The sequence below is a fragment of the Glycine soja genome, chromosome 6, assembly GCF_004193775.1.
Source record: "Glycine soja cultivar W05 chromosome 6, ASM419377v2, whole genome shotgun sequence".
In the NCBI taxonomy this organism is placed as follows: Eukaryota; Viridiplantae; Streptophyta; class Magnoliopsida; order Fabales; family Fabaceae; genus Glycine; species Glycine soja.
The window spans coordinates 31,594,003-31,605,209 of NC_041007.1; the positions used below are offsets into that span (position 1 = coordinate 31,594,003).

Below are 11,207 nucleotides of genomic sequence, written 5' to 3' on the forward strand. Positions count from 1 at the left end.
AAATCAAAAGACATCTTTTAGTAAAATAAAGCGGAAAATCAATCGGACGTTTTCTCTTTGGGATTTCTCATTCTTAATCGAATTGATTAATAACTAAAGTGAAACTAAAGGCTAAAATCAATTCGCCTAGTCAAGCTCGTCCACAAAAATAGGCTTTTGAAGTTGTCATTTCATTTCTCACTAAGTAAAATGGATCATTTTTAAGGTCCAACGCCTTAAAATGATCACCTCTTAAAGTAAAAAAGAATCACTTGATAAGAAAGAACTACGTAGGTCTGATTTCCTCATCGCAATTGAGGAATACGTAGGAGCAAAGGGAAACACCCTTGTCGACCACAAAAAGAGAAAAATATAAAAAGGGTATAAAGGATATAAGAACATAAAAGGGAACATAAAAATCAAAGTCATGTTTGCACATTCGATTAAAGGCTGCCGTCCCTTGGACGGGCGTGTGGGGTGCTAATACCTTCCCCGTGCGTAAATACAACTCCCGAACCTTTTAACTTAAAAGTTCGTAGATCGCGTCTTTTCCGGTTTTTCCGACGTTTTCCTCAAATAAACGTTGGTGGCGACTCCGCGCGTATTCCTTTCGTGGAACACGCATCCCGCGAGTCACGCGTCGCCCTCCCGCCGAAGGGTAGGTTGCGACAGTTGGCGACTCCACTGGGGACTGTTTTTAGAGAGTTAGGCCATTTAATTTTGTGCAATATTTTACCGTGACTTACCCCTTTGTTGGTTTCCTTTCATTATGTTCTTGTGTATATAAACTCTTTGTTGCTTTTAGTGCGTTTTAAATGTATGCATGAAGTAAATATTTATTCATTTGATGCACACAAACACCAACACTATTTGCACACACTGTGAGTGAAAAAGGGCCCTATACCCGGGTTCATGGGAGCATAAGGAGTGGAGGTGAATCTGTGATCATGCTAGGTCTCCGACTTGCTTGATTGCAGTGAACCCTCATCTAGAGCTTTTCTCTTTGAAAACCTATTGTTGCTAGTAGTCCCTACTGCTACAATATGTTCTTCAAAGGGGATGATACCTCTAGAAACCATCAAGAGAGATATAACTACCTTGGGGATTGTTGCTAAAAGCCTAGTTAGTTCTCTCCCTTATAGGTCCCTTAAATAGGGGCACGAAGCAAACACGCTGCGTGCCATTTTTCACACTGCCATGCATAAGTATCATATACCCTTTTGCTTATGTTCGGTAAATATTGTCATACTGTGCACATTCTCACATTGTGTCTTTTGCATAGGCATTGCATGTGGGTTCTGTCTTGATCCCTACTGTAAACAAACCAACGGAGGGTCCGTGTCGCCTTCTTAAAAACGTGCGTTGGGGCATTTCGCTACCCCTAGACGTCGTATCTAAGAAGGGGACAAATTCCCCGGACCCCCGCATTCCTAGATTGCATCTGCGTCATATGCACTCCATCATGCATTCATCCATCCCACCCATGAGATATCGGAGTTTTGATTTGCACCAGTTTTTGTCTCACTTTAGTAAGCATGGGAACAAATCAAACCGGCAAGAGGTTCTACCAAGTCAAGGTCAAAAGCCCAGATACCACCAGCATCAAGGAATTAGGGCGGTTGATGGAACCCCTCCAAATGCAAGCCTTCCGCAAGACTTACGGAAAGATCTTAGAGTTGACCATAGCAGAGGTGTCCATAGAAGCCATTGCATCACTCACCCAATACTACGACCAGCCTTTGAGATGCTTCACATTCGGGGACTTCCAATTAGTACCAACCATTGAAGAATTTGAAGAAATTCTAGGATGTCCTCTCGGGGGAAGAAAACCATATCTTTCCTCCGGGTGTCTCCCCTCTTTGAGCAGAATTGCAACTGTGGTCAAGGATTCAGCAAGAGGTTTGGACCGCATAAAACAGACTCGGAACGGCATAGCGGGCCTACCACAGAAGTACCTAGAAGACAAGGCGAGGGGTATGGCCAATCAAGGAGACTGGGGCCCGTTTATGGATGTGTTAGCTTTGCTAATTTTTGGGGTCGTCCTCTTTCCAAACGTGGATGGTTTGATAGACCTAGCAGCAATCGACGCTTTCCTTGCCTACCACCATAGCAAGGAAAGTCCGGTGGTAGCTGTCTTGGCAGATCTATTTGACACATTTGACCGAAGGTGCGAGAAGAGTAGCGCACGGATCATCTGTTGCTTACCCGCCCTCTGTGTTTGGTTGGTTTCACACTTGTTCCAACAAGACACAAGACATCCATGTCCGCTCCTGAGCCATCGCTCGTGTACTGAAAAGAGGAGAATGGATTGGGACCAGCTCTTGGCCGGGATAGGAGGTAGAACAATCAGTTGGTTCCCCCGATGGAAGGAAGGAAAAGAAGGAGTCCTTTTCTCATGTGGAAGGTACCCAAACATTCCGCTGGTAGGAACGAGGGGTTGTATTAATTACAATCCCACGCTCGCTATAAGACAACTAGGGTACCCCATGAGGGGAGCACCGACGGAAGAAAGCATGTCTCCTCTCCTTGTGAGGGATCTCGGCGCACAAAATTCCAAGACTATACAAAGAATCCATAAGGCATGGGAAACCCCGTTAAGGAAAGATCAAGAGCTTAGAGGCATTCGTAATGGCATCATTGGTGGGTACCACGAATGGCTGAAGGTTCGCATACGAGGTTTAGATTGGCTCGCCAAGTTAAAAGTCGTCAGCGAAGAGAATTTTGAAGCACCGGAAGAGGACGAAGAAGTCCAAGCTCTCAAAAGCGAGTTAGGAAAGGCAAAACCTCCAAGGAGAAGTTCAAGTTGGCTGCTACACACGTTCGGAAGGAGTGCGCCGGGTTACGGGAAGAGAATGCAATTACCGCAAGAGCCCTTGAACAAGAGACCAAGAGGGCTCGCAAGGAAGAGTATGGCCGGAACAAATTTCGCGGAGCTCTATGGGGTAGCAATAATGAACTCAAGTTGCGAAGGGAAGAAAGGGACCAGTCGCAAGCACATAGCATGGTTCTGAAAGAGGAGTTGATTGCTTGTTCAAGGTCCAAAAGAAGCTTGTCTCAGCGTTTATGCGAGACAGAGACCAACATGTTAGCTATCATCGCCAATTACCAAGAAGAGTCGGGTCTAGCCACGGCCCACGAGCATAGAATCGCGGATGAGTATGCCCAAGTATATGCGGAAAAAGAGGCTAGAGGAAGGGTGATCGACTCTTTACACCAAGAGGCAACCATGTGGATGGATCGGTTTGCTCTTACCTTGAACGGGAGTCAAGAACTTCCCCGATTGTTAGCCAAGGCCAAGGCGATGGCAGACACCTACTCCGCCCCCGAAGAGATTCATGGGCTTCTCGGCTATTGTCAGCATATGATAGACTTAATGGCCCACATAATTAGAAATCGTTAGGAAACTTGTATGGTCTCCCAGACCTTGACTAGATATGACTTCCTTTTTGAAATAAAATGAGTTGGTCCCATGTTTCTACTCCAAAGAGCTTGTGCAAATCAAATCACTCCTACATCTCATCTCTAGCATGCATTTTTCTTTCTTTACCCACTCCTCACGTTTGGTTTTTTAGGGAAAAACACCATAACTAAACGCGCCGCAAGGGATCCCTATCGCACCAGATCCAAATCTAGAACGATGGGTGATCAAGAGGAGACGCAGGAACAGATGAAAGCCGACATGTCGGCTCTGAAAGAACAAATGGCCTCCATGATGGAGGCCATGTTAGGTATGAAGCAGCTCATGGAGAAGAACGCGGCCACCGCCGCCGCTGTCAGTTCGGCTGCCGAAGCAGACCCGACTCTCTTGGCAACTACGCACCAGCCTCCCTCAAACATAGTAGGACGGGGAAGGGACACACTGGGGCACGATGGCAGTCCTCACCTGGGATACAACCGAGCGGCTTACCCTTATGGATTGCCGCCCAACTATTCACCACCCATCATGCAAGAAGATGCGGGCCACATTGCTTCTCCCGTCCATGAAAAAGAGCCTCCTCAGCAGCCCGACGAAGTCCATAAAGACCCTCAAGATTATGCTCGGAGGGATGTCGAGTTTTATCCCCCGATCCCGAAGGGCCGGCACCAGGCACGTTGCCTCAACCCAACATCGCAGCATCGCCAATAGTTTTGTCCATGGAAGGGCCGCCCCCGGCAACTGAAGAAAAGAGGAAGCTCGATCTCCTTGAGGAAAGATTGAGGGCTGTGGAAGGATTTGGGGACTATCCATTTGCAGACATGACGGATCTTTGCTTAGTACCCGATGTTGTTATTCCCCCGAAGTTCAAAGTGCCGGACTTCGACAAGTATAAAGGGACGACTTGTCCCAAAAACCATCTCAAAATGTACTGCCGTAAGATGGGCGCTCATTCTAAAGATGAAAAGCTGTTGATACACTTCTTTCAGGATAGCTTGGCCGGAGCTGCGGTAGTGTGGTACACTAATTTGGAAGCTTCCCGTATCCGTACTTGGAAGGATCTGATTACCGCCTTCCTAAGGCAGTATCAGTACAATTCTGATATGGCTCCTGACCGTACTCAACTGCAGAATATGTTTAAGAAAGAGGGTGAAACCTTTAAAGAATATGCGCAGCGATGGAGGGATTTGGCGGCACAAGTAGCTCCTCCCATGGTTGAGAGAGAGATGATCACCATGATGGTAGACACTCTGCCAGTGTTCTACTATGAGAAGCTAGTGGGTTACATGCCGTCCAGCTTTGCGGATCTGGTGTTTGCCGGGGAAAGAATCGAGGTTGGATTGAAGAGAGGAAAGTTTGATTACGTTTCCTCCACAAACGTGAACGCCAAAAGAATCGGGGCAACAGGGGCAAAAAGGAAGGAAGGAGATGCCCATGCCGTCTCTTCAACACCCGCGTGGGTCAAACCCCAGCAAACACCTCATGGTACCCATCAGTACGCGCAACATCACCCAAGCTTCTCGGCTCATGCTGGGAACGCCTCTAGTTCAACACCCGTGCAGCCTAAGGCACCCACCCAGAGGGAAGCTCCCCAAGTTCCAACTCCGAACACGACTCGACCGGCCGGTAATTCCAACACGACAAGGAACTTCCCTCCGAGGCCATTGCCCGAATTCACCCCGCTCCCAATGACGTACGAAGATCTTCTACCATCCCTCATCGCCAATCATTTGGCCGTGGTAACTCCCGGAAGGGTCCTCGAACCCCCTTTCCCGAAGTGGTATGACCCTAATGCAACTTGCAAGTACCATGGGGGTGTCCCGGGGCATTCCGTCGAAAAATGCTTGGCCCTCAAGTACAAGGTCCAACATTTAATGGATGCTGGATGGCTGACTTTCCAAGAGGATCGGCCCAATGTGAGAACCAACCCGCTCGCCAATCATGGAGGGGGAGCAGTTAATGCAGTTGAATCCGATAGGCCGCACAGGTCTAAACCTTTAAGGGATGTGGCAACCCCTAGGAGGTTTATCTTTGAGGCCCTACAAAAGGGAGGTGTGATTCCCCATAGTGGGTGTAAGGAGGATTCCTGTCTGCTACATTCCGGCGAGATGCATGACATGGAGACGTGTTTGGAAGTAGAGGAATTGTTACAGCGGATGATAGATCAAGGTCGACTGGAAGTCGGCATTGAAGGAAAAGAAGAGCAGCACATATGCATGCAATCTACGGAGGGGAGCGGTGTTGCGAAGCCCAAACCCTTGGTGATATACTTCACTAAAAGTGCAGCCTCGCAAAAGCCCGGGCACCCCTTAATGGCCAAACCTGTTCCTTTCCCGTATCAAAATAGTCACGCGGTCCCGTGGAATATACACCTCCGGGGAAGAAGGAAGAAGAAGTTACTGACGTCAGCTCGCTGTCGGCCAAAATAACAAATATCACGGGACTGAGTGGTGTGACCCGTAGTGGTCGTGTGTTCGCGCCTCCGGACCTACCGGTCCAACCCGCCGACGTCAAGGGAAAAGGAAAAGTGGTGGAGGAACAAGATGGCGAAGCACCCCACGCTTCGAATAAAGATATTCCAGCAAAGGGGCCCCCGGAGAAAAAGGATGGTAAAATGGAGGTGTCGCTAGAGGAAGCCAGCGAGTTCCTTCGGATAATTCAGCAGAGCGAATTCAAGGTTATCGAACAGCTCAACAAAACCCCGGCTAGGGTCTCGCTGTTGGAGTTACTTATGAGCTCCGAGCCTCATCGGGCTCTGCTAGTAAAAGTGCTGAACGAGGCTCACGTGGCCCAAGATATTTCGGTAGAAGGTTTCGGAGGGCTGGTCAACAATATCACTGCCAACAACTATCTTGCCTTCGCCGAAGAAGAAATCCCCGCCGAGGGGAGAGGGCATAATAAGGCTTTACACGTATCGGTCAAGTGTATGGACCATATCGTAGCCAAGGTACTCATCGATAATGGTTCCAGTTTAAACGTGATGCCTAAGAGCACTTTGGACAAGTTACCATTCAATGCTTCCCACTTAAAACCAAGTTCAATGGTGGTTCGGGCCTTCGACGGCACTCGCCGAGAGGTTAGGGGAGAGATCGATCTCCCAGTACAAATAGGCCCTCACACCTGTCAAGTCACCTTCCAAATAATGGATATTAACCCCCCCTACAGCTGCCTGTTGGGGCGCCCGTGGATCCACTCAGTGGGAGTTGTGCCTTCTACACTCCACCAAAAGCTGAAATTCGTAGTGGAGGGGCACTTGGTCATCGTGTCAGGCGAGGAAGATATCTTGGTAAGCTGCCCATCCTCCATGCCTTACGTGGAAGCCGCAGAAGAATCGTTAGAAACCGCTTTCCAGTCTTTTGAGGTGGTCAGCATTTCCTCCGTGGACTCCCTCTTTGGGCAACCTTGTCTGTCCGATGCGGCGGTAATGATGGCCCGAGTTATGTTGGGGAACGGTTATGAACCCGGGATGGGTTTAGGCAAAGACAATGGCGGCATAACTAGCCTGATAAAAACCCAAGGAAATCGTGGGAAGTATGGTTTAGGCTATAAGCCCACTCAGGCGGACATGAAAAGAAGCATCGCGGGAAGGAAGAACAGTGGTCAGAGCTCGCATTGGAGACAAGAAAGTGAAGGAAGCCCGCCCTGCCACATAAGTAGAAGCTTTATAAGTGCGGGTCTGGGAGACGAAGGTCAAGTGTTCGCGATATGCGAAGATGATGTTCCAAGTACTTTGGATTTGGTACGACCATGCTCTCCTGATTTCCAGCTGGGAAATTGGCGAGTGGAGGAACGCCCCGGCATTTACGCAACAAGCATAATGTAAACCTTTACGGTTTTAAAAAGCTCTATAGTTGGGCCTAGGATTTAGAGTTTTCATTTTGTTAAGGCTTTGTGTCTTTTGTTTTTGAATTTATAATACAAGGATCTTTCTTCATCTGTTCCTGGTCTCTACCCATTCTCATTCATTTGCATGTTTACTTCTTTTTCTAAAACGGCAGATTCGATGACGAGTCCCCCGAAGGTACTAATACCTGGGACCCGTCTATCAACTTCGAGCAAGAAATGAATCAAACGGAAGATGAAGGAGATGAGGATGTGGGACTTCCTTCGGAACTAGAAAGAATGGTCGCCCATGAGGACCAAGAAATGGGGCCTCATCAAGAAGAAACAGAGCTAGTAGACTTAGGAATTGGCAGTGGAAAGAGGGAAGTAAAGATAGGTACAGGCATTACCGCACCTATCCGTGAAGAATTAATAATCCTGCTAAAAGACTACCAAGACATCTTTGCTTGGTCATACCAAGATATGCCCGGTTTGAGTTCTGACATTGTGCAGCACCGATTACCTCTAAATCCCGGGTGTTCCCCAGTAAAACAGAAATTGAGGAGGATGAAGCCCGAAACATCCTTGAAGATAAAAGAAGAAGTGAAGAAGCAATTTGACGCTGGATTTCTGGCCGTCGCTCGGTATCCAGAATGGGTTGCCAACATCGTACCAGTTCCTAAAAAAGATGGGAAAGTACGAATGTGTGTAGATTACCGGGACCTGAATCGGGCCAGTCCCAAGGACAATTTTCCTTTACCACACATCGATATCCTCGTAGATAACACGGCCAATTTCGCTTTATTTTCCTTCATGGACGGTTTCTCTGGTTACAATCAGATAAAGATGGCGCCCGAGGATATGGAAAAGACTACTTTCGTCACCCTGTGGGGAACGTTCTGTTACAAGGTGATGTCCTTTGGACTCAAGAATGTCGGGGCAACTTATCAACGGGCCATGGTAGCTTTGTTCCATGATATGATGCATCAAGAGATCGAGGTCTACGTGGACGACATAATTGCTAAATCTAAATCTGAGGAAGAACACCTTGTCAACCTGCGGAAGTTGTTCGAAAGGCTTAAGAAATATCAATTGAGGTTGAACCCCGCTAAGTGTACCTTTGGGGTCAAATCAGGGAAATTGCTTGGTTTCGTTGTAAGCCAGAAAGGGATAGAGGTAGACCCCGAAAAAGTGAAGGCTATCCTTGAGATGCCAGAACCCCGTACAGAGAGGCAAGTCCGAGGTTTACTGGGGCGCTTGAATTATATTGCCAGATTCATATCGCAGCTCACCGCCATTTGTGAGCCGTTGTTTAAACTCTTGCGCAAAAACCAAACTGATCGGTGGAATGAGGATTGCCAAGAGGCTTTTGGAAGGATCAAAAAGTGCCTAATGAATCCTCCCGTGCTTATGCCACCAGTACCTGGAAGGCCTCTCATTTTGTACATGACAATCTTGGACGAGTCGATGGGGTGTATGCTGGGGCAACATGACGAATCCGGGAAGAAAGAGCGCGCTGTTTACTACCTAAGTAAGAAGTTCACGACCTGTGAGATGAATTACTCCTTGCTCGAAAGGACGTGTTGTGCTTTAGTATGGGCATCCCATCGCCTAAGGCAGTACATGCTGAGTCATACTACCTGGTTGATATCCAAAATGGACCCGGTTAAGTACATCTTTGAAAAGCCAGCTCTCACAGGACGAATCGCCCGGTGGCAAGTCTTGCTATCTGAGTTTGATATAGTCTACGTCACCCAAAAGGCGATAAAAGGAAGCGCTTTGGCAGATTATTTGGCTCAACAGCCTCTTAACGACTACCAGCCCATGCATCCGGAATTTCCGGATGAGGACATCATGGCCTTGTTCGAGGAAAAGTTGGACGAAGATCGGGACAAATGGACTGTATGGTTTGACGGAGCGTCAAACATTCTAGGTCATGGCGTTGGGGCAGTGCTGATCTCTCCGGACAATCAATGTGTACCTTTCACAGCCAGGCTAGGATTCGACTGCACCAACAACATGGCCGAATATGAAGCATGTGCCCTAGCCGTCCAGGCAGCAATTGACTCCGATGTCAAACTACTCAAGGTGTACGGCGACTCAGCGTTGGTAATCCATCAGCTGAGAGGGGAATGGGAAACTAGAGATCCCAAGCTGATACCCTACAAAGCCTACATCAAGGAATTGGCTAAGACTTTCGATGAGATCTCCTTCCATCATGTTCCCCGCGAGGAAAATCAAATGGCGGATGCACTTGCTACGTTGGCATCTATGTTCCAGCTAACACCGCACGGGGACCTACCCTACATTGAATTTCAGTGTCGTGGCAAACCCGCACATTGTTGCCAAGTGGAAGAGGAACGGGACGGAAAGCCTTGGTATTGCGACATCAAGCGATATGTCGAAAGCAAAGAATACCCGCCAGAGATTGCCGACAATGATAAAAGGACATTGAGGAGGTTGGCAGCCAGTTTCTTCATGAGCGGAGGCACACTGTATAAGAGAAATCACGACATGACACTCCTGCGATGTGTGGATGCCAAGGAGGCAAATCACATGATCGAGGAAGTCCATGAGGGCTCGTTTGGAACGCACGCCAACGGGCATGCTATGGCCAGGAAGATCTTAAGAGCAGGTTATTACTGGCTTACCATGGAAAGTGATTGTTGTGTCCATGTGAGGAAGTGCCACAAATGTCAAGCATTCGCGGATAATGTCAATGCCCCACCGCATCCTCTGAATGTCATGTCCGCCCCTTGGCCTTTCTCCATGTGGGGAATAGATGTCATCGGGGCCATTGAGCCCAAGGCCTCGAATGGTCATCGCTTCATCCTCGTAGCAATAGATTATTTCACCAAGTGGGTCGAGGCGGCTTCATATACCAATGTCACGAGGAATGTGGTGGTCAGGTTCATTAAGAAGGAGATCATCTGCCGATATGGTTTGCCAAGGAAGATTATCACGGACAACGGCACCAACCTGAATAACAAGATGATGGGGGAAATGTGCGAGGAGTTTAAAATCCAGCATCACAATTCCACACCCTACCGGCCAAAGATGAATGGAGCCGTGGAAGCAGCCAATAAGAATATCAAAAAGATTATCCAAAAGATGACCGTGTCATACAAGGATTGGCACGAGATGCTCCCATTCGCGTTACACGGTTACCGGACTTCAGTGCGAACGTCAACTGGGGCAACGCCGTTCTCATTGGTATATGGGATGGAGGCGGTGTTACCATTTGAGGTAGAAGTCCCGTCATTAAGGATTTTGGCAGAATCCGGATTAAAGGAATCAGAGTGGGCTCAAACACGCTACGATCAGCTCAACCTCATTGAGGGTAAGCGCTTAACGGCCATGAGTCACGGGCGCTTGTACCAGCAAAGAATGAAGAGCGCGTTCGACAAGAAAGTACGCTTACGCAAGTTCCATGAGGGAGACCTTGTGCTAAAGAAAATGTCCCACGCTGTCAAGGACCACCGAGGGAAATGGGCCCCGAACTACGAAGGGCCTTTTGTTGTGAAGAGGGCTTTCTCCGGAGGGGCCCTGGTGCTTACCAACATGGATGGCGAAGAGCTACCTTCACCCGTGAACTCTGATGTCGTCAAACAATATTATGCTTAGAAGCTGGGGCAATTAAGGATGTCGCTGCATGTTCTCTATCTTTATGCGTTTTCTAGATTTCCCCCCAGGGATTTCCGGTTCGTTGTATCCCTTGTTACGATCTTTCAAAGAAATGAACATGGATTTGAGGCTTTTAGTCCTCACGTTAGTTTCACGCCTGGCGTTAATTTGTGATCGCCTGAGCCCTTCCGCTCAGTTCATGGGATCCCCCAAGCGCTTAATTAGAATTGAACCTGAACCAACTTTCCCTAAATTTTCTGCGTTTGAAGACATTCATGCATACGCATACGCATACGCATGTATATTGTTGTGGTAAAACAGGGGCAGGATCACCTTGGGCTACCTTTTGGAGTGAAGACAAAACATG

At 48.1% G+C, this 11,207-nt stretch overlaps 1 protein-coding gene across 1 annotated transcript in view; it reads left to right on the top strand.

The window, feature by feature from the left end:
* Positions 1 to 10,840, top strand: part of LOC114416092 — a gene marked incomplete at its 5' end in the record, with an annotated part of 20,398 nt that extends 9,558 nt beyond the window's left edge. Inside the window, 3 exons of the mRNA XM_028380971.1 lie at positions 4,153 to 4,743; positions 6,042 to 6,761; positions 7,448 to 10,840. Of these exons, the coding sequence (XP_028236772.1) occupies positions 4,153 to 4,743; positions 6,042 to 6,761; positions 7,448 to 10,840 (4,704 nt within the window). The remainder of the gene's footprint in view (positions 1 to 4,152; positions 4,744 to 6,041; positions 6,762 to 7,447) is intronic.
* Positions 10,841 to 11,207: the final 367 nt, after the last annotated feature.